This window comes from Hemiscyllium ocellatum, chromosome 7, assembly GCF_020745735.1.
Source record: "Hemiscyllium ocellatum isolate sHemOce1 chromosome 7, sHemOce1.pat.X.cur, whole genome shotgun sequence".
Taxonomy (NCBI): Eukaryota; Metazoa; Chordata; class Chondrichthyes; order Orectolobiformes; family Hemiscylliidae; genus Hemiscyllium; species Hemiscyllium ocellatum.
The window spans coordinates 8,399,646-8,422,904 of record NC_083407.1 but is presented as its reverse complement, the minus strand read 5'-3'; the positions used below and the strand labels follow the sequence as shown (position 1 = coordinate 8,422,904).

Genomic DNA, 23,259 nt, shown 5'->3' with positions numbered 1-23,259 from the left:
CCCCTCCCCCAAGTCCCTCCTCCCTACCTTTTATCTTAGCCTGCCTGGCACCCTCTCCTCATTCCTGATGAAGGGCTTATGCCCGAAGCGTCGAATTTCCTATTCCTTGGATGCTGCCTGACCTGCTGTGCTTTAACCAGCAACACATTTTCAATCATATTCTGTGGGGTCAATTTGACCCTTGTTACTGATGTAAATGAAAGGGGAAGTTCTTAACTGTGGTTGACTCTGCACCTAAATGTTGTAGGTGAAAGTGGGTACTGCAGATGCTGGAGATTAGAGTCAAGATCAGTGTGGTGCTGGAAAAGCACAGCAGGTCAGGCAGTATCCGAGGAGCAGGGAAATTGACGTTTCGGGCAGGAGCCGGTCATCAGGAATCATTACTCCTGATGGGCTTTTGCCTGAAACGTCGATTCTCCTACTCCTCGGATGCTGCCTGACCTGCTGTGCTTTTCCAGCACCACACTGATCTTGATCTGAATGTTGCAACCCATTCATCAATACGTTAAGCCACAGATCAGCCATATTCATATTGAATGTTTAGACAGGCTTGGGGAACTGAATTGCCTATTCCTGTTGTCCTTATGCAGGACCTTGTGGTTTAGATCAAATCATGAGTTTCCTTTTGTTGTTGTGATATTAACCCACACTATTGCACCAACTGAAACTTTAAAACATAGCGACAGATTTTTAAAAAATTACTTGTCGTTTGAGCGTTGCACTTTCGAACCATCGCTGCTCTTGCTTTCTCGCTGTATTTTTCCTCTTTCTTTAGCAGACGCAGACTTCCAGGCATATACAGGCTGACTAGGCTGCTGTTCTTTTCTAACAGGTAACGCATAACATCTTTTTTAAAATCAACCGTCACTTCATCTCGCCTTGTTAGCTGTACCAGTCAAATGATTCATTTCTCCAGTGCACTGCTGCAGCTTGTCTGTAATCATGTCTCTTTTTGTTTTCTTTTTCTTTTTGATTTGATCGATTTTATTTTGTCATTCTGGTTTCCCACTGCAATCTTCGCTTCCTATTCTTAGGAGTGGAAAGTGTGGAAAGCGACACAAACGCGACATTTTGGGATCGTGTGCGACTGATGGTTGTGTGATCAAACATTGTAATGCGTTTATTAATATGTTGTTTGCGTCTACATTTCATATGGAAGCACTTTCACTTTGAATGTGTCAAAAAGTTAATTGGCGTATGTGGAAATGGTGTAGAATCTTAAAGAGAATACACCATGTATTTTAGGTTAATTTAGCAAAGTGTTCTGTTTTGAATTTTTGACTCTGCTGCTTTGAAGAAGGGGAGAAATGGATTTCCTTTGCCCATTGTCAGGGATCATGTCCAACCTTCTCCTCAATTGCTTTTTAAAATATGGCCTGATGTATAAAATCATTCATTGCAAATATTGGGACTCCCATCTTCCAGGATATGCGTGTTGAAGCAGCGACCTGCTTTCTGAAAGTGCCTTTAAAGTAATAAAGAAAAGTGTTCCAAGTTGCTTCGCAGGAGCCTTACCAAACCATAACACTGAGCCATTGCAGGGGATGTTGGGTCCGATGCCCAAGAGTTTGGTTAAACGGATTGGTCTTAAGGAGTGGTCATAAAACAGGTGAGAGATCGAGAGGCAGGAAGGACTGAGTTTAGGATCTAAGCTGGAGAGGGGATGTGGGTGGTCAGGCAACTGAGACAGAGCCATCAACAGCAGAGCAATTAATTATCAGGAATGCTCAGAGTTAGAGCAGTGCAGGGATCTCAGATGGTTGTAGAAGGTTACAGCGATAGGGAGCTTGCATTTGCAAGTGTGGAGGAGTGCTCCCTTTACTGAACCATTTAGAGTTAGCTTGGTCTTGATGTCTAAGCCAATAGCGCAAAGCACTTCCACTTTCTGCTTTAAGCTTCATCCTTTGGTTATGTCATAGGTTTGGCCTAGTACAAACAATCTGCAACTGAGTCCTGTCCCTCTTCAATGCTGTTGAAAGAGCGTGGCTCCTTTACCCATTCTGCCACCTTTAAAGTACTCGGTACATGGCCAGGTGAGATAGCCATCCAATCAGGTGGTTGAATTTTCAGTCTATACTAATAGTTCAACCCCACTTCTCCTTACCTCTAAACCAAGGAATGGGTGGGAGGTGTTGGTTTGGGATGGGGTGGGGGGGAATAGCTGGGGAACACCACCAGGAGGTTTCCTGGTGCAAGGAGAATATTACTGTTGACCACACTGATGGAAGGTTGTAAGAGGGATAGGCTTATGCTAGTGTTGATGTGAGTGTGCTTTCTGACGGCTGTTAATGGAGGAATCATCAGTCACTCATCAGGGAATTAACAGACTGCGAGCTAATTTATTTAAAGCAGTAAAGCACGTTATAATTATGAGGCAGACATTATAGCAGCTTGGAGACCCGTCCTTTGTAAATTAGCTGTCAGGCAGAGTCGCAACCGCATATACACGGAGTACATGGAGTGAACTTCCCTCAATGAAAGATACACATACAGCACCCTTCCCTGGTGTGATTCCTGTATGCCAAATGATCACCTGGTTAGGTTTCTGGGTGAGCAAGTTATTATTTGGGCCTGAGAGATGGTAGTTTAAGAGGAAGTGGTTAGGAGAGTTGCCCAGCTGTTGTTTCCCTGCCTGTTGGCCTGTGTTTGTTATAATGGGGTTTTCAGTGTTCAGACCAAAGGGTTACCGGGGGGACGAGGTGCTTTCAGTAATATGGAAAAATTGCAGAAATTGGGAATGTTTTCCTTGGAATGGAGGAGGTTAAGGGGAGATTCCGTCAACGTGTTCAAAGCCACAGTGGGGTTTTTGATGGAATGACTGGGGATTAGTCATGTCCAGTGGCAGGTGGGTAGGTAAGCAGAGGAAACATAATTGGGGAAGACCCACAAATAAGACAAGGGTTTATTTCCTACACTGTAAATAGTTGTGATCCAGAACACTCTGCTTGAAAGATTCAATCGCAGTTTTCCAAAGGAAATTGGATAATACTTTGAAAAGGCAAAAAGTACATGGCTGTGGGGAAAGGACAGAGGAGAGGGACTAACTCAACAGCTCTTTGTTGTACATACATGGACCAAATGATCTCCTCCTGTGCTTTGAGATTCAATGATGAGGAGAAAATTTAGCCTAAGTACATGTTTTTGTTTTGCCCGAGTCGTTCCTCGCGGATGAATAAAGCTCAGACCGCACCTTGTGAAATTCCACCGGTGGAATCGAAGACCTCCAAAGGAAACATCCCCGTGATTCCCAAAAGTCAAGATTTCTGTATCCGAGTGAGATTAAATTGCCATTGGAATCCTGTAGGAATATGCACAACTGAGCAAGAACTGTACGGAATTGTGGAGAATGTTATTGAATAAACTGCCATGGATGATTTTGTGTGGCTTCTAACCTCACCAACTGTGTATTGTATTATTTCTCTTTGTTCCTGGAATAATAGGTTGGCTGTTGGAGACCAAAAGCTATTATGGGAGGTTCTCCTATAATGCGGTAATTATGTTCCAGTGTGACGCTGTGTTATAGGAAACTGCGCAATAGAAATAGTGAGGCTTTGCAGCAAACCACCAGAAATACCAGTTTAAAAAATCAAAAACAAAAATAGTAGTTAGCCTAACGCAAACGATAGCACTGTCTAGTAAATTTTTAAATCATATATTTTAATGAGATAATACAGTAAATTTAATACTAACATCACTGACTGCAGCAATGTCTCTTTTACGAAGCTCTCCACCAGGAAGCCCACAATCCGAGTGACCACGTGGAGTCAAGTCCTCCACACACCGTGACACCCCCCCAGTGCCGGGGATGGGAATAGTACAACAGCTGATGGGAGTTCACTTTATATTAAAAAAAGGTGCGCGATTCACCAATCGCATTAAGGAAATGCGTGTGATAAAAGAACTAATGTGGTGCTTTTGCTGACTCACAACCGCCCAGTCATGATGTGGAGGAGCCGGTGTTGGACTGGGGTGGACAAAGTTAAAAATCACACAACTCCAGGTTTGTTTGGAAGCACTAGCTTTCGGAGTGCTGCTCCTTATCAGGTCGTTGTGATTTTTAACATTGTCACGAGTGTTTGAGATGGGGGGGGGGCCCTTCATCACAGAGTTGGGACTGTTTGTAGTAGACTGGCATTGACGGTTACTCACCGGACCAGTGATGAACAGGATGACTATGTCATAGCAATAGAACATTAAAGTCACACAACACCTGGTTATAGTCCAACAGGTTTACTTGGATGCACTAGCTTTCAGAGCAGCGCTCCGAATAAATCTGTTGCACTATAACCTGGTGTTGTTTGATTTTTAACTTTGTCCACTCCAGTCCAACGCTGGCATCTCCATTAAAAGTAAGCATTTTAGCCCATGCAGCTATTCCCCTTCATTGAAGCATCAATAACAAAGGGGTATAATTTTAAAAAAGAGCTTTAGAGCACATTTGAGGGACCCCTTTTCACTCAGAGGGTGGTAGAGGTCTGGAATCCATTGCCTGGGAGGTTAGGAAACCTCTCAACCTGGATGAGCACTTGCAATGTCATAACATTCAAGGATATGACTGCAGGGTAGTGAGATGAGTGTAAGTGGTGGTATATTTTAGCAGTACAGACCTGATGGGCCGAAAGGCCTCTACTGTGTTCTGCCGTGCAACGAAATCATGGTTGATCTGATAATCCTCAACTCTGCTTCCCTGTCTTTTCCCCCATAACCCTCGATTCCCTTCCTAATTTGCTCCCAGGAGGACCAGTTCCAACACCGCACAGCCCAGATGGCCTCCTTCTTCAAGGACCGCAGATTCCCCCCAGATGTGATCAACGATGCCCTCCACCGCATCTCCTCCACTTCCCGCTCCTTGAGCCCCGCCCCTCCAACCGCCACCAAGACAGAACCCCACTGGTTCTCACCTACCACCCCACCAACCTCCGTATACAACGTATCATCCGCCGTCATTTCCGCCACCTCCAAACGGACCCCACCACCAGGGATATATTTCCCTCCCCTCCCCTATCAGCGTTCCGCAAAGACCACTCCCTTCGTGACTCCCTCGTCAGGTCCACACCCCCCACCAACCCAACCTCCACTCCCGGCACCTTCCCCTGCAACCGCAGGAAATGTAAAACTTGCGCCCACACCTCCTCCCTCACATCCCTCCAAGGCCCCAAGGGATCCTTCCATATCCGCCACAAGTTCACCTGTACCTCCACACACATCATCTATTGCATCCGCTGCACCCGATGTGGCCTCCTCTACATTGGGGAGACGGGCCGCTTACTTGCGGAACGCTTCAGAGAACACCTCAGGGACGCCCGGACCAACCAACCCAACCACCCCGTGGCTCAACACTTTAACTCTCCCTCCCACTCCACCGAGGACATGCGGGTCCTTGGACTCCTCCACCGGCAAAACATAACAACACGACTGTTGGAGGAAGAACGCCTCATCTTCCGCCTGGGAACCCTCCAACCACAAGGGATGAACTCGGATTTCTCCAGTTTCCTCATTTCCTCTCCCCCCACCTTGTCTCAGTCGGTTCCCTCAACTCAGCACCGCCCTCCTAACCTGCAATCTTCTTTCTAACCTCTCCGCCCCCACCCCACTCCGGCCTATCACCCTCACCTTGACCTCCTTCCACCTATCACATCTCCATCGCCCCTCCCCCAAGTCCCTCCTCCCTACCTTTTATCTTAGCCTGCCTGGCACACTCTCCTCATTCCTGATGAAGGGCTCATGCCCGAAACGTCGAATTTCCTATTCCTTGGATGCTGCCTGACCTGCTGTGCTTTAACCAGCAACGCATTTTCAACTGTGATCTCCAGCATCTGCAGACCTCATTTTTTACCCTTAAAAATCTATCTCAGCCTTGAATATATTTAGTGACCCAGCCTCGACAGAGCTGTGCGGTAAAGCATTCCACAGATTCACTCCCCTCAGAGAAGAAATTCCTCCTCATCTCTGTCCTAAATGTGAAACCCCTTATTCTGAGGTGTTGGTGAAGAAAGCGTTTGTTATGCTTTCGTTTATTGGTCAAAGTATTGAGTACAGGGGTTGGGAGGTCATGTTGCGGCTGTACAGGACATTGGTTAGGCCACTGTTGGAATATTGCGAGCAATTCTGGTCTCCTTCCTATCGGAAAGATGTTGTGAAACTTGAAAGGTTTCAGAAAACATTTACAAGGATGTTGCCAGGGTTGGAGGGTGTGAGCTGCAGGGAGAGGTTGAATAGGCTGGAGCTGTTTTCCCTGGAGCGCTGGAGGCTGAGGGGTGACCTTATAGAGGTTTATAAAATCATGAGGGGCATGGGATAGGTCTTTGAGGGGCTTGGATAGGGGCATAAGTTTAGGGTGGGGGAGGGGGAGATTTAAAAGGGACCTAAGGGGCAACTTTTTCATGCAGAGTGTGGTGTGTGTATGGAATGAGCTGCCAGAGGAAGTGGTGGAGGCTGGTCCAATTAAAGCATTTAAAAGGCATCTGGATGGGTATATGAATAGGAAGGGTTTGGAGGGATATGGGCCGGGTGCTGGCAGGTGGGACTAGCTTTATTTATGATATCTGGTCAACATGGATTAGTTGGACCGAAGGATCTGTTTCTGTGCTTTATATCTCTACGCCTATGACTCGTATGATGCAGTCTGGCCCTAGACTCCCATTCGGGGAATTTAGATTAGAGTGGTGCTAGCAAAGCACAGCAGTTCATGCAGCATCCTGTATTTGAGTTCTGAAGGACAAGAGGGGAACAGATTTAAATGTAATAAATTCCAATAGAGCTGGACAGATTGATGCAGGGAGAATATTTTTCCTGGTTGGGGAGTCTTGAACCAGTGAACACAGTCTCAGGACACAGGATGGACCATTTAGGGCTGAGGTGAGCACATATTTCTTCCTTCAAAGGGTAGTGAACCTGTGGAATTCTCTCCTGCAGGGGACAATGGAACATAGAACATTACAGCGCAGTACAGGCCCTCTGTGTTACGCTGACCTGTGAAACCAATCTGAAGCCTATCTAATCCATACTATTCCATTATCATCCATATGTTTATTCAATGATCATTTAAGTGCCCTTAAAGTTGGCAAGTCTACTACTGTTGGAGGCAGGGTGTTCCACACCCCTACTACTCTCTGAGTAAAGAAACTACCTCTGACATCTGTCCTAGATCTATCACCCCTCAATTTGAAGCCAAGTGCCCTCATGCTAGCCATCACCATCTGAGGAAAAAAGCTCTCGCTGTCCACCCTCTCTAATCCTCTGATCATCTTGTACGTCTCTATTAAGTCACCTCTCAACCTTCTGTAACAAAAACAACTTCAAGTCCCTTAGTCTTCCCTCTCTACCGGGCAACATCCTGGTTAATCTCCTTTGCACCCTTTCTTATGCTTCCATATCCTTCCTATAATGCAGCAGCCAGAACGGTACGCAATACTCCAGTGCAGCTGAACCAGAATTTTGTACAGCTGCAACATGACCTCATGGCTCCAAAACTCAATCCCTCTACCAATAAGAGCTAACACTCAATATGCCTCCTTAACAACCCTGTCAACCTGGGTGGCAACTTTCAGGGATCTATGTAAATGGACACCACGATCTCTCTTCATCCACACTACCAAGAATCTTACCATTAGTTCAGTATTCTGTAATCCTGTTACTCCTTCCAAAGTGAGTCACCTCACACTTTTCCACATTAACCTCCATTTGCCACCTCACAGCCCAGCTCTGCAGCTTATCTATGTCCCTCTGAAAACTGCATCATCCTTCAGCACTGTTCACAACTCCACCGACCTTAGTGTCATCTGCAAATTTATTACCCCATCCTTCTACATCTTCATCCAGGTCATTTGTAAGCATGACGAACAGCAGTGGCCCCAAAACAGACCCTTGCAGTATACCGAAGTAACTGAACTCCAGGATGAACATTTCCCATCAACTACTACCCTCTGTTTTCTTTCAGCTAGCCAATTTTTGATCCAAACCACTAAATCACAATCTCATTTTCTCTGTATTTTCTGCAATAGTCTACTGTGGGGATCCTATCAAATGCTTTACTGAAATCCTTATACACCACATCAACCACTTTACCCTCATCCACCTGTTTGGTCATCTTCTGAAAGAGCACAGCAGGTCAGGCAACACCCGAGGAGCAGGAGAATCAATGATTTGGGCATAAGCCCTTCATCAGGCATGTCGATTCTCTTGCTCCTCGGATGCTGCCTGACCTGCTGTGCTTTTCCAGCACCACACTGTCGATTCTGATCTCCAGTATCTGCAGTCCTCACTTTCTCCCACTTTCTGAAAGGATTCAATTAGGTTTGTGAGGCATGACCTACCCTTCACAAAACTGTGTTGACTATCCCTAATCAAATTATTCCTTTCTAGATGATTATAAATCCTATCTCTTATAATCCTTTCCAGCACTTTACCCACAACCAAAGTTAGGCTGACTGGTCTATAATTGCTGGAGTTGTCTCTACTCCCCTTCTTGAACAAAGGGACAACATTTGCTATCCTCCAGTCTTCTGGCAGTTTTCCTGTAGACAATGATGACATAAAGATCAAAGCCAAAGACTCTGCAAACTCCTCCCTAGCTTCCCAGAGAATCCTAGGATAAATCCTATCTGGCCCAGGGCACGTATCTATTTTCAGACTTTCCAGAATTGCTAATACCTCCTCCTTGTGAACCTCAATCCTGCCTAGTCTACTAACCTGGATCTCAGTATTCTCAACAACATTGTCATTTTCCTGTGTGAGTACTGACAAAAAATATTCATTGAGTGCCTCTCCTATATCCTCAGACACCACGCACAACTTCCTACTACCGTCCTTGACTAGCCCTAATCTTATTCTTTTATTCCTGAAAACTTTAGGGTTTTCCTTGATCCTACCTGTCAAAGAATTCTCATGTTCCCTCCTGGCTCTTCTTAGCTCTGTCTTTCCTGGCTAACTTGTAACTCTCAAGTACCCTAACTGAGCCTTCACATGTCATCCTAACATAAGCCTTCTTCCTCTTGACAAGAGACTCAACTTCTATCGTAAACCATGGTTCCCTCACTTGCCCACCTCCTCCCTGCCCGACAGGTACATACTTATCAAGGACATGCAGTAGCTGTTCCCTGAACAAGCTCCAAATTTCAATTGTGTCCACCCCCTGCAGTTTCCTTCCCCATCCTATGCATCCTAAATCTTGCCTAATTGCATCATAATTGCCTTTCCCCCAGCTATAACTCTTGCCCTGCAGTATATACCTATCCCTTATCTAACATAACTGAATTGTGACTACTATCAGCAAAGTGCTCACCTGCCTCCAAATCTAACACCTGGCCTAGCTCATTACCCAGTGGAGATCACACCATTGAATATACTCAAGAAAGCAATAGGTAGATATTCAGATTTTAAAGGTATCAAGGGGTATGGTGAGAAAATGGGAATATGGCATTGGGATGGGGGCTCAGCTGTGATCATGTGAGTAGGGAGGGGTAGGTGTGTATAATTGGCCTACTTTTGCTGTTAGTTTGTGTGTGTCTGAGCCGTTATCACCACTTTAGGCATCATGATTTTTAGATTAATTCTTTTGTCACATCTTTTATGCTGGGTTAATGACCATAAATGTAAGGATAACATATTCCAAGACCCCAGCTACTGCGGTTTATCCTGTTAACCGCATCCATCCAAAAATTGTGGTCAGTTTGCACCATTCCTTCAATAGCAGCCATTGTTTAGTTCAGGAAAGTTCAGCTTAAAATTTAAGAAAGAAATTATAGCTTTAAAAATAACTCTTCGTCTCTTGTCATGAGATATGAGAAGAATGTGTGCTCCTACGCACATTTGCGTGTTGTTTTAAAAATAGATATTTGGCACAGAGCTGAGCAGAAATTGAACAGTGTTTTAATAGTACGGGGGGTAAAACCTATGAAAGACACAGAAGGCTTTGTTTGCAATTTACACAGACATCACAAACTAACTTTATTCACATCAATATACAAAATTAAATTCATTTTTTTCATAAATTTTCTCCGAAGGGTTTGGAATGAAATGCTGCAGTGATGGGTTTGATCACAAGCTGGGGGTAGTTCACAAAGCAGCTGTTTTATTCTCAACACAGTAACACACTGATTCCCCTCTCAACGCCAAACCTAGGGCTGCTGAAATTGACAGGCAATATGCTCATCACCATTCCCATTGAAAAAAACCCAGGGGATTCCCTTTCCCATCAATTCTCTCACTTGAGGACAAGCTGGAGAAGCTAATGGACTGCTCAGACAGTGCCCCTAATTGGTAAATATATGTGGTCAGGTGGGCCAACACTGCCTTGGGCTGGTGAGTGGAGAGGGAGGAGAGGAGGGGGAAAGGGGGAGGGTAAGGGGTAGGGGGAGGTGAAGGGGGAGAGGAGGAGGAGGGGTGGGGCAGGACGGCGAGGAAGGTACGGAGGAGGGGGAGGGAAGGAAGGGATCGGGGAAAGGGAGGGAGGAGGGGGTGGAGGGAGGGGGGAAGAGAGAGAGAGATAAGGGAGTCAGTGGGGAGACAGCACACAGAAGGAGGGAGAGAATGGGGCAGGGGAGAGAAGGAAAGGGGAGCGGGAAGGGAGATAAGAGAGGGAAGGGGGATAGGGAAAAGGGAAGTGAGAGGGGAGGGGGAGGGGGAGAGGAGGTGAGGGGAGAGGGACAGAGAAAGGAGAGAAGATGTGCAGAATGAGAGGAGGGGAAGGGAGATAGAAAGGTCTGAGAATGAGGGAATGGAAGAGAATGAGAGGGGAAGGGGAAGAGAGGAGCGGGAGAGATGGGAGAAGGAGAGGTGGAGGGGAGGAACCAGAGAGAGAGTGGGGAGATGAGGTAAAGAGGGGGTGGAGGAGAGGGGTTGAGGGGGGAAGGTGGGACAGCAAGAGAGAGGCTGTTGCTGGTCAGGGACTGCTTTCATTGAGAATATGCAAGGGGAAGGTAGCAGGGAAGTGGGGGCAATGCTTTGTGGGAGGAACTGTCTCCCTCAAACAGAATCAATAGCAAGTCATGATTCATCAGCTGCAGCTACCCTGGGGACACCCTCTTGTTCCAAACGTGATCAATCAGCTTTGATTAGTATCGTGAGTAAAAATACTGTTTAACCAAATAAAGGGTCTTTGGCTGTTAACGCTCACAAGTAGCAAGTGCATCGTGATCCTCGAGTGCTCTGCCTCTTTGTAAAGGGGACTCGAACGTTTACCAACATTGCAGTTCCATTTACTCTCGTTTATTTGTTTATTTTAAGTCATTGCACAAAGTTGAGATCTAACCTGGTCCCCCCTCTCTATTTCACATCATGGTGTAGCGCAGAAATGGGACTGCTTAAAAAAAAACACGATTATTACTCAGATTTTTTCCAGATACATTCTATACTCTCATGAGTGTTACCCATTGGTTCATAGATTTCAGACATGCTCAGAGCAGGTTCAGGTCCCACCTACACCAGAGATAGGGACACTACCAATGGTGCCACAAATGCCTCCCCCCCTTCCGCATGTTTATAGGGAAATATTTCTATTCAACCTGTTCAGAGATGTCACCACATAAACCATGGCCTCCATGTCCATAGGTAGGGACATTACCACTGCACCACAAGACATACACCTGATAAGTTTGCAGAATATGCTGCAGATGGGCTCAAACATGGGATTTACTCCCCCCTCCACCCGTCACCCCCCCCCCCCCCCCCCCCCACCTCTAATCTCCAACTTGGAGATTATTTTCCCGATCACAAAGTTGTTGTTAGGTAGAAGCAGAGAATGGAGGGTCAGGAGCTGAGTGAGGGGAAACAGGAAATCCAGGGAAATGAGAGGCAGCAGGAGGAGAGATGAGATGTGCTATTGTTTTGAAGGGTCCCAGTCAAACTGCTGAGGCCTCGGGACGGACTCGATGGGGAGAAAGGATGGATTGAGAGCAGAGGGAATGATCGAGAGCCAGCAATCACAGACTTGAAAGCAAAAGAATCAAAGGTGACAGGAGGAAACGATGCAAATTTTGTGATTATGAGCGATGCTCCCTCAAAGCTGTGCATCTGCTGGCGAGTCCAGCTTTCACTGGCAAAGTGGCTTCAGCTTCCAGACACTGCTGCTGCCTTACACACACACACACCCACACCCACACACACCCACACACACACACACCCACACACACCCACCCACACACAAACACACACACACACACACAAACCCACACTCACACACACACACACACACACCCACACACACCCACACATAAACCCACTCACACACACACACACCCACACACACACAAACCCACACTCTCACACACACACACACCCACACACACACACCCACACACACACACACACAAACCCACACACACAAACCCACACACACACACACACACCCCCACACCCACAAACCCACACTCTCACACACACACACCCACACACACACATCCACACCCACACACACACCCACACACACACCCACACACACACACCCACACACACACACAAACCCCCCCACACACACTCAGACACACCCACACACACACACCCACACACACACACCCACAAACGCACCCATCCACAAACACACACACACATACCCACCCACACACACAAACACATACACCCACACAGCCCCCACACACACACCCACACACACCCACACACACACACACACCCACACCCACACCCCCCTGCACACACCCAGACACACACACCCACACCCCCCACACCCTGTCCTCACCTGCCCACATACACACCCCGTCCCCCCACACACCCACACCCCATCCCCACACCTTCTCCACACACACACATTAACCCCCACACATGTACGTACTCACAAAGACACACACACAACCCCCCTCCCACAGACACAAATGGGCACACAGACACACCTCACATACACAGACACTCGGAGCTTGCAGGGCCTCGCGAAAGACAAACCCCAGGGAATGTTCATTACGATGGACTGAATGGCCTCCTTTGGCACCGTAATAATTGTGACCTGCACAGTGCTGTCAGGCTGAATGGCCTCCTGTGCTGCTTTAATGTTACGGTTGTTTGGCGATAATTGGAACATCTTTCCTTGGGACTGTCAGTGATCACCGGGCTGCCCCTTTGCCCGAGGTTCTTGCTGCTGTTCACTGGTTAGGTAGCTGCTTCAATATGAACGGGTCTGTATGGAGCAGTGCCTGCCAGAAGGGTCACTGCACTGCGTGTCGCGGTTTCAAAAGCAAGACAGGACATGTGACAGAAGACACGAACACAGTACAGGCTGCGGAGGATGTCAGGTGGGGTGTGGTGGGGTAGGGAGTGCATGAAGCACAAAGCTGGATTGATGGCTAGCTCTTCACTGAGGGTCCAGGCAGCAGGTCACTGGGGCAGAGCCCTTAGGATGGCGTTCACTTCCTCTGCTACAGCAGTCAGCGCAAACTCAAACTGGTCCTGCACCGAGAAACAAACAGAAGGCTGCTTAGAATCCAAAATCAAAAACCATTCAGCCTTACGTTATCGCCCAGGGACACAGAGCCCATAACCCAGGCTGACGCGCCAATGCAGTGCTCAGGGGAGTGTCGCACTATCAGAGGGTCAGTGCTGAGGGAGTGTTGCACTGTCGAACGGTCAGTCCAGAGGGAATGCCGGACTGTCAGAGGGTCAGTGCTGAGGGAATGCTGCGCTGTCGAAGGGTCAGTTCTAGGGGAGTGCCGCACTGACATTGGGTCAGTGCTGAGGGAGTGCCGCACTGTCAGAGGGTCTGTGCTGAGGGAGTGCCGCTATGTTGGAGGGCCAGTACTGAGGGAGTGCTGCACTGTCGAAGGGTCAGTAATAAGGGCGTGCCGCACTGTGAGAGGGTCAGTGCTGAGGGAGTGCCGCACTGTCAAAGGGTCAGTACTAAGGGAGTGCCACACTGTCAGAGGGTCAGTGCTGAGGGTTTGCCGCACTGTCGAATGGTCAGTGCTGAGGGAGTGCAGCACTGTCAGAGGGTCAGTACTGAGGGAGTGCCGCACTGTCGAAGGGTCAGTCCTGAGGGAGTGCCACACTGTCGGAGGGTCAGTGCTGAGGGAGTGCTGTACTGTCAGAGGGTCAGTGCTGAGGGAATGCCGTCTGTCGGAGGGTCAGTGCTGAGGGAGTGCTGCACTGTTGGAGGGTCAGTACTGAGGGAGTGCTGCACTGTCAGAGGGTCAGTAATAAGGGAGTCCGCACTGTCAGAGGGTCAGCACTGAGTGCGTGCCGCACTGTCGGAGGGTCAGTGCTGAGGGAGTGCTGCACTGTTGGAGGGTCAGTACTGAGGGAGTGCTGCACTGTCAGAGGGTCAGTGCTGAGGGCGTGCCGCTCTGTGAGAGGGTCAGTGCTGAGGGAGTGCCGCACTGTCGAAATCAGTGCTGAGGGAATGCCGCACTGTTGGAGGGTCAGTGCAGAGGGAGTGACGCACTGTCAGAGGGTCAGTACTAAGGGAGTGCAGCTCTGTCAGAGGGAGATCTGTCAGACGGTTATTACTGAGGGAGTACCGCACTGTGGGAGGGTCAGTACTAAGGGAGTGCCGCATTGTCGTTGGGTCAGCACTGAGGGAGTGCCGCACTGTTCGAAGGATCAGTGCTGAGTGAGTGCTGTACTGTCAGAGAATCAGTACTGAGGGAGTGCCACTATGACGGGGGGGTCAGTGCTGAGGGAGTGCCGCACTGTCAGGGAGTCAGTACTGAGGGAGTGCTGCACTGTCGTTGGGTCAGTGCTGAGGGCGTGCAGCAATGTTCGAAGGGTCAGTGCTGAGCGAGTGCTGTACTGTTGGAGGGTCAGTGTGGAGGGAGTGCTGTACTGTCGGAGGGTCAGCACTGAGGGAGTGCCGCACTGTCAGAGAGTCAGTGCTGAGGGAGTGCCGCTGTGTCGGAGGGTCAGTACTGAAGGAGTGCCGCACTGTCAGAGGGTCAGCACTGAGGGCGTGCCGCACTGTCAGAGGGTCAGTGCTGAGGGAGTGCCGCACTGTCAGAGGGTCAGTACTGAGGGAGTGCTGCACTGTCGAAGGGTCAGTCCTGAGGGAGTGCCACACTGTCGGAGGGTCAGTGCTGAGGGAGTGCTGTACTGTCAGAGGGTCAGTGCTGAGGAAGTGCCGCACTGTTCGAAGGGTCAGCACTGAGGGAGTGCCGCACTGTCAGAGGGTCAGTGCTGAGGGAGTGCCGCTATGTCGGAGGGTCAGTACTGAAGGAGTGCCGCACTGTCAGAGGGTCAGCACTGAGGGCGTGCCGCACTGTCAGAGGGTCAGTGCTGAGGGAGTGCCGCACTGTCAGAGGGTCAGTACTGAGGGAGTGCCACTAGGACGGGGGGGTCAGTGCTGAGGGAGTGCCGCACTGTCAGGGAGTCAGTACTGAGGGAGTGCTGCACTGTCGTTGGGTCAGTGCTGAGGGCGTGCAGCAATGTTCGAAGGGTCAGTGCTGAGCGAGTGCTGTACTGTTGGAGGGTCAGTACTAAGGGAGTGCCGCACTGTCTTTGGGTCAGTGCTGAGGAAGTGCCACACTGTCAGAGGGTCAGTGCTGAGGGTTTGCCGCACTGTCAGAGGGTCAGTACTGAGGGAGTGCTGCACTGTCGAATGGTCAGTGCTGAGGGAGTGCAGCACTGTCAGAGGGTCAGTACTGAGGGAGTGCCGCACTGTCGAAGGGTCAGTCCTGAGGGAGTGCCACACTGTCGGAGAGTCAGTGCTGAGGGAGTGCTGTACTGTAAGAGGGTCAGTGCTGAGGGAGTGCCGTCTGTCGGAGGGTCAGTGCTGAGGGAGTGCTGCACTGTTGGAGGGTCAGTACTGAGGGAGTGCTGCACTGTCAGAGGGTCAGTAATAAGGGAGTCCGCACTGTCAGAGGGTCAGCACTGAGTGCGTGCCGCACTGTCGGAGGGTCAGTGCTGAGGGAGTGCTGCACTGTCAGAGGGTCAGTGCTGAGGGTGTGCCGCACTGTGAGAGGGTCAGTGCTGAGGGAGTGCCGCACTGTCGAAATCAGTGCTGAGGGAATGCCGCACTGTTGGAGGGTCAGTGCAGAGGGAGTGACGCACTGTCAGAGGGTCAGTACTAAGGGAGTGCAGCTCTGTCAGAGGGAGATCTGTCAGACGGTTATTACTGAGGGAGTACCGCACTGTGGGAGGGTCAGTACTAAGGGAGTGCCGCATTGTCGTTGGGTCAGTACTGAGGGAGTGCCGCACTGTTCGAAGGATCAGTGCTGAGTGAGTGCTGTACTGTCAGAGAATCAGTACTGAGGGAGTGCCGCTATGACAGGGGGTCAGTGCTGAGGGAGTGCCGCACTGTCAGGGAGTCAGTACTGAGGGAGTGCTGCACTGTCGTTGGGTCAGTGCTGAGGGCGTGCAGCAATGTTCGAAGGGTCAGTGCTGAGCGAGTGCTGTACTGTTGGAGGGTCAGTGTGGAGGGAGTGCTGTACTGTCGGAGGGTCAGCACTGAGGGAGTGCCGTCTGTCGGAGGGTCAGTGCTGAGGGAGTGCTGCACTGTTGGAGGGTCAGTACTGAGGGAGTGCTGCACTGTCAGAGGGTCAGTAATAAGGGAGTCCGCACTGTCAGAAGGTCAGCACTGAGTGCGTGCCGCACTGTCGGAGGGTCAGTGCTGAGGGAGTGCTGCACTGTTGGAGGGTCAGTACTGAGGGAGTGCTGCACTGTCAGAGGGTCAGTGCTGAGGGAGTGCCGTCTGTCGGAGGGTCAGTGCTGAGGGAGTGCTGCACTGTTGGAGGGTCAGTACTGAGGGAGTGCTGCACTGTCAGAGGGTCAGTAATAAGGGAGTCCGCACTGTCAGAGGGTCAGCACTGAGTGCGTGCCGCACTGTCGGAGGGTCAGTGCTGAGGGAGTGCTGCACTGTTGGAGGGTCAGTACTGAGGCAGTGCTGCACTGTCAGAGGGTCAGTGCTGAGGGAGTGCCGCACTGTCGAAGGGTCAGTCCTGAGGGAGTGCCACACTGTCGGAGGGTCAGTGCTGAGGGAGTGCTGTACTGTCAGAGGGTCAGTGCTGAGGGAGTGCCGCACTGTTCGAAGGGTCAGTACTGAGCGAGTGCTGTACTGTTGAAGGGTCAGTACTGAGGGAGTGCCGCACTGTCAGAGGGTCAGTGCTGAGGGAGTGCTGCACTGTCAGACGTTCAGTGCTGAGGGAGTGCCGCACTTTCAAAGGGTCAGTATTGAGGGAGTGCTGCATTGTCGAAGGGTCAGTGCTGAGGGAATGCCGCACTGTCAGAGGGTCAGTACTGAGGGAGTGCCACACCGTTGAAGGGTCAGCGCTGAGGGAGTGCCGCACTGTCGGAGGGTCAGTGCAGAGGGAGTGACGCACTGTTAGAGTAGGTACTGACGGAGTGCCACATTGTCGAAGCGTCAGTCCTGAGGGAGTGCTGTACTGTTGGAGCGTCAGTACTGAGGAAGTGCTGCACTGTCAGATGGTCAGTGCTGAGGGAGTGTCGCACTGTCGAAGGGTCAGTCCTGAGGGAGTGCCACACTGTCGGAGGGTCAGTGCTGAGGAAGTGCTGTACTGTCAGAGGGTCAGTGCTGAGGGAGTGCCGCACTGTTCGAAGGGTCAGTACTGAGGGAGTGCCGCACTGTTCGAAGGGTCAGTGCTGAGCGAGTGCTGTACTGTTCGAAGGGTCAGTACTGAGGGAGTGCCGCACTGTCAGAGGGTCAGTGCTGAGGGAGTGCTGCACTGTCAGACGTTCAGTGCTGAGGGAGTGCCGCACTTTCAAAGGGTCAGTATTGAGGGAGTGCTGCATTGTCGAAGGGTCAGTGCTGAGGGAATGCCACACTGTCAGAGGGTCAGTACTGAGGGAGTGCCACACCGTTGAAGGGTCAGCGCTGAAGGAGTGCCGCACTGTCGGTGGGTCAGTGCAGAGGGAGTGACGCACTGTTAGAGTCAGTACTGACGGAGTGCCACATTGTCGAAGCGTCAGTCCTGAGGGAGTGCTGTACTGTTGGAGCGTCAGTACTGAGGAAGTGCTGCACTGTCAGATGGTCAGTGCTGAGGGAGTGCCGCACTGTCAGAGAGTCAGTACTAAGGGAGTGCCGCATTGTCCTTGGGTCAGTGCTGAGGGAGTGCCGCACTGTCGGAGGGTCAGTGCAGAGGGAGTGACGCATTGTTAGAGGGTCAGTACTGACGGAGTGCCGCATTGTCGAAGCGTCAGTCCTGAGGGAGTGCTGTACTGTTGGAGCGTCAGTACTGAGGAAGTGCTGCACTGTCAGATGGTCAGTGCTGAGGGAGTGCCGCACTGTCAGAGGGTCATTACTGAGGGAGTGCCGCACTTTCGAAGGGTCAGTACTGAGGGAGTGCCACACTGTCGAATGGTCTGTGCTGAGGGAATGCAGCACTGTCAGAGGGTCAGTGCTGAGGGAGTGCAGCACTGTCAAAGGGTCAGTACTGAGGGAGTGCCGCACTGTCAGAGGGTCAGCACTGAGGGGGTAACGCACTGTGAGAGGGTCAGTGCTGAGGGACAGCCGCACTGTTGGAGGGTCAGTGCTGCACTGTCGGAGGGTTAGTACTGAGGGAGTGCTGCACTCTTGGAGGCTTCTTCATTTTGATGAGACATGAAATCCCTGCAGTGGATGTGAACTATCTCTCAGAAAAAGAAGGGAGTTCTCCCCAGTGTCCTGGAGATAATATTTAACCTTCAACTCAGACCAAAATCATTTTGTTATCACATAACTGCCTGGAGGGAGCTGACAATGGCTGTTGCATCAATACTTTGTAAACGTGTCCACACTCCAATGGTGTGATATCAGTGAAACAATCTGGGACACCCTAAAATCACGAAGGACGCCACAGAAATGAAAGTTCACCTTTGTAGAGTTTGACTTTGCTCCATCTCACAGAAAATATCCCAACTGGTTTCCAGGCTGTTATTTAGAAGGATTGCTTTGTAACAAACTGAGATATGGATTGTTTTGTAACAATCTGGTCAGTAAACAGAGTGCACAGATTTAAGATAATTCCTGGGGCAGAATATCAAAAGCAAGTTCTGGTCTGATAAGGGCTGTTGGTGGAGAATGCAGATTCAACAGGCACTTTCACATGGGAACTATATGAAAAGGAAAAAGAACTTTAAGGAGAGGGATTGGGATTGATAGAACTATTTTTATTCTTCTGTGGGCTCCAGGGATCATGGGTGAGCCCAATAGTTGTTGTCCATCCCCAGCTGCCCTTGACCTGTGTGGTTTGCCGGGACATTTCAGAGGGCAGTTAACATCCAATCACATTGGCTGTGGGTCTGGCGTCACATGGATGCCAAACCAGGCAAGGGTGGCAGAATTCCCTAAATGTTTCCCTTAGAGCATCAGTTAACCAGACGGGTTTTTTTGTTTGTAAAACACCAATCAGGGCAGCACGTTGACTCAGGGGGGTTAGCACTCAGGGGTGACCCGGGTTCGATTCCAGCCTCGGGCGACTGTCTGTGTGGAGTTTGCACATTCTCCCCGTGTCTGCGTGGGTTTCCACCGGGTGCTCCGGTTTCCTCCAGGTTCGGAGGATTGGCCATGCTAAATTGCCCGTAGTGTTCAGGGATGTATAGGTTAGGTGGGTGAGCCATGGGAAATGCAGTGTTACAGGGATAGGGGGTGTGTCTGTGTGGGTTTCTCTTCAGAGGGTTGGTGTGGATTCGATGGGCCAAATGGCCTACTTCCACACCGTTGGGATTCTATGAATTATCATGATGACAATTAAGATTAGCTTTAGGCTGCCAATTTATTGACTGAATTTAAATTCCATTACACCCCCAGAGCATTAGCCTGGGCTTTGGGATGAATAGCTGAAAATGTGTTGCTGGTTAAAGCACAGCAGGTCAGGCAGCATCCAAGGAACAGGAAATTCGACGTTTCGGGCATAAGCCCTTCATCAGGAATCATGCCCGAAACATCAAATTTCCTATTCCTTGGATGCTGCCTGACCTGCTGTGCTTTAACCAGCAACACATTTTCAGCTCCGATCTCCAGCATCTGCAGACCTCATGTTTTACCCTTTGGGATGAATATCCCAGTAACATTAGCACTTTGTTCTGGTCTATCTTTAGAGCTGGCATCGGCTCAATGGGCAGATTTGTCCACATTCTGTGATGTGTGAGTACATGGCATTGGCATTCTTAGTGTTATTAGCTGGAGCCCGAACCTGGGGATGTCAGATTGTGAGTGGGTAAGTGGACCTGGACACTAAGCCACTAAGGGGATGCGCTGAGAACGTGATGCCAAGGCTGGGTCTCCGTCACACTCTGAAAGGAAACGCTGCGGTAGTCCCACACACACACTGGAAACTCAATTCTGAAATCACCCAGATTCCAGTAGGATTAACATTACCTTAGTGCGCACCATGCCAGGTCTCTGATCGCGTATGTGTTCAAGAGTAGCAGCAATATCGATTTCCTTCACACCTAAGGCCCAGATGATAAACATCAATGAGAGGGGGGTTCATGGTGACAAAGGCATGTTATACCACAAGCACAGACACCGTCCTTTAAAAACCTGTGTTTAGCAAACCAACAGACCTTGCAATGGGGGTAAATACTGATCTTAGGTCCTTATGGATTCACCTACTGAAATCAATTGAAAATGGAATAATGCAGGATGTAAAACATGCAGCTAAATCAGTGTCAGTCAGTTTAGTCCATTGGGACAAAGTCAAAATTATCCCCATAGAATACAGAACATAGAACATTTGCAGCGCAGTACAGGCCCTTCGGCCCTCGATGTTGTGCCAACCTGTGAATCCAATCTGAAGCCCATCTATCCTACACTATTCCATTATCATCCGTATGTGTATTCAAAGACCATTTAAATGTTGAAGTTGGCAAGTCTGTTAGAAATAGTCTGCAGTTTTATTCATACTTTTGAGTGAACTTGTTCTAATATGCTATGGCACACCTCTGGAGTAGCTGGGACTTGAACCATGCTTCCTTGCAGGAAACTTAAAAGCTGACTGTAAGAGCTTCTATAAATATCTGAAAAAAATTAATATTAGATTACTTACAGTGTGGAAACAGGCGCTTTGGCCCACACTGACCCGCAACCCACCCATACCCCTACATTTACCCCTTACCTAACACTACGGGCAATTTAGCATGGCCAATTCACCTAACCTGCACATCTTTGGATTGTGGGAGGAAACCGGAGCACCCGGAGGAAATCCACACAGACACGGGGAGAACGTGCAAACTCCACACAGGGAGTCGCCTGAGGCGGGAATTGAACCCGGGTCTCTGGCGCTGTGAGGCAGCAGTGCTAACCACTGTACCACCGTGCCGCCCACATGGACAAATGTAGGTTCCTTACAATCAGAAGCCAGGGAATTTACAACAGGGAACAAAGAAATTGAGCATCTAGTTTAGTTCTGTTTACTTTACAAAAGACATAACCTCCCAGAAGTACTAGAGAACTAAGAGTCTGGAGATAAGGCAGAATTAAAGGGAATTAACGGCCACACTTAGAGTCATAGAGATGTAGAGCATGGAAACAGACCCTTCGGTCCAACCCGTCCATGCCCAGCAGATGTCCCAACCAATCTAGTCCCACCTGCCAGCACCTGGCCCATATCCCTCCAAACCCTTCCTATTCATAAACCCATCCAAATGCCTCTTAAATGTCGTAATTGTACCAGCCTCCACCACATCCTCTGGCAGCTCATTCTATACGCATACCACCCTCTGCGTGAAAAAGTTGCCCCTTAAGTCTCATTTATATCTTTCCTCTCTCACCCTAAACCTATGCCCTCTAGTTCTGGACTCCCCAATTCCAGGGAAAAGACTTTGTCTATTTATCCTATCCATGCCCCTCATAATCTTGTAAACCTCTATCAGGTCATCCCTCAGCCTCCGACACTCCAGCGAAAACAGCCCCAGCCTGTTCAGCCTTTCCCTGTAGCTCAAATCCTCCAACCCTGGCAACATCCTTGTAAATCTTTTCTGAACCCTTTCAAATTTCACAACATCTTTCCGATAGGAAGGAGACCAGAACTGCACGCAATATTCTGACAGTGGTCTAACCAATGTCCTGTACAGCCGCAACATGACCTCCCAACTCCTGTACTCAATACTCTGATCAATAAAGGAAAGCATATCAAACACCTTCTTCACTATCCTATCTACCTGCGACTCCACTTTCAAAGAGCTATGAACCTGCACTTCAAGATCTCTTTGTTCAGCAACACTCCCCAGGACCTTACCATTAAGTGTATAAGTCCTGCTAAGATTTGCTTTCCCAAAATGCAGCACCTCGCATTTATCTGAATTAAACTCCATCTGCCACTTCTCAGCCCATTGGCCCACCTGGTCCAGATCCTGTTGTAATCTGAGGTAACCCTCTTCGCTGTCCACTACACCTCCAATTTTGGCGTCATCTGCAAACTTGCTAACTGTACCTCTTATGCTCACATCCAAATCACTAATGTAAATGACAAAAAGTAGAGGACCCAACATCGATCCTTGTGGCAATTCACTGGTCACAGGCCTCTGAAAAACAACTCTCCACCACCACCTTTGAGCCAGTTCTGTATCCAAATGGCTAGTTCTCCCTTTATTCCATGAGATCTAACCTTGCTAATCATTCTCCCTTGGGGAACATTGTCGAAAGCCTTACTGAAGTCCATATAGATCACATCTACTGCTCTGTCCTCATCAATCCTCTTTGGTACTTCTTCAAAAAACTTAATCGGGTTTGTGAGACATGATTTCTATTGGAATATTGCGCACAGTTCTGGTCCCCATAGGATGTGGATGCTTTGGGGAGGGTACAGAAAAGGTTTACCAGGATGGTGTCTGGTCTGGGGGTGTGTAGCAATGAAGAAAGGTTGGATGGACTGGGTTTGTTTTCACTGGAACAGAGGAGGTTGAGGGATGACCTGATAGAAGTTTATAAGATTGTGAATGGCATGGATCGAGTGGCAAGTATGGGGGGTTTTCCCAGGGTGGAGGGGTCAATTAATCAGGGACACAGGTTCAAGGTGCGAGGGGGGGATGTTTAAAAGAGATGTGCGAGCCAAGTTTTTCACACAAAGGGTGGTGAGTGTCTGGAATGCACTGCCAGAGGAGGGGGTGGAAGCAGACACAGTAGCAGCATTCAAGGAACACCTGGACGGATATAGGGATAGGAAGGGAATAGAGGGATACAGATCCTCTAAGTGAAGACAGTTTTAGGATGGAAGGGCAAAATGTGTCAGCGCAGGTTTGAAGGGCTGAAGGGCCCGTTTTTGAGCTGTATTTTTTTTGGAATCAGTATTAGCAAAATAAAAAAAATGGTGTTGGGAATATTAATGGGATTAAAAGCTGTCACATCCCCAGGGCCCGTTAACCTATACCCCAGAATACTAAAGGAAA

At 49.3% G+C, this 23,259-nt stretch overlaps 2 protein-coding genes across 8 annotated transcripts in view; one reads left to right on the top strand and one right to left on the bottom strand.

The window, feature by feature from the left end:
• dnajb2 (DnaJ heat shock protein family (Hsp40) member B2) overlaps positions 1-3,386 on the top strand; it is a 143,419-nt gene extending 140,033 nt beyond the window's left edge. For 3 of the 7 annotated variants that reach the window (XM_060827799.1, XM_060827800.1, XM_060827793.1), the window contains exons 10-11: positions 776-832; positions 1,035-2,125. In XM_060827799.1, coding sequence (XP_060683782.1) covers positions 776-807 — 32 coding nt within the window. In that variant the 3' untranslated portion in view covers positions 808-832; positions 1,035-2,125. Of the gene's footprint in view, positions 1-775; positions 833-1,034; positions 2,126-3,155 lie in introns of those variants that run through there. The other 4 variants (XM_060827796.1, XM_060827798.1, XM_060827797.1 and 1 more) reach the window with 4 other exon arrangements.
• A 9,389-nt stretch (positions 3,387-12,775) lies between these two features.
• The window catches only part of LOC132817315 (receptor-type tyrosine-protein phosphatase-like N), a 281,771-nt gene continuing 271,287 nt past the window's right edge, over positions 12,776-23,259 (bottom strand). The window contains exons 23-24 of the mRNA XM_060827725.1: positions 20,249-20,322; positions 12,776-13,395 (exon numbers count right to left, since the gene is read on the bottom strand). Coding sequence (XP_060683708.1) covers positions 13,324-13,395; positions 20,249-20,322 — 146 coding nt within the window. The 3' untranslated portion in view covers positions 12,776-13,323. The remainder of the gene's footprint in view (positions 13,396-20,248; positions 20,323-23,259) is intronic.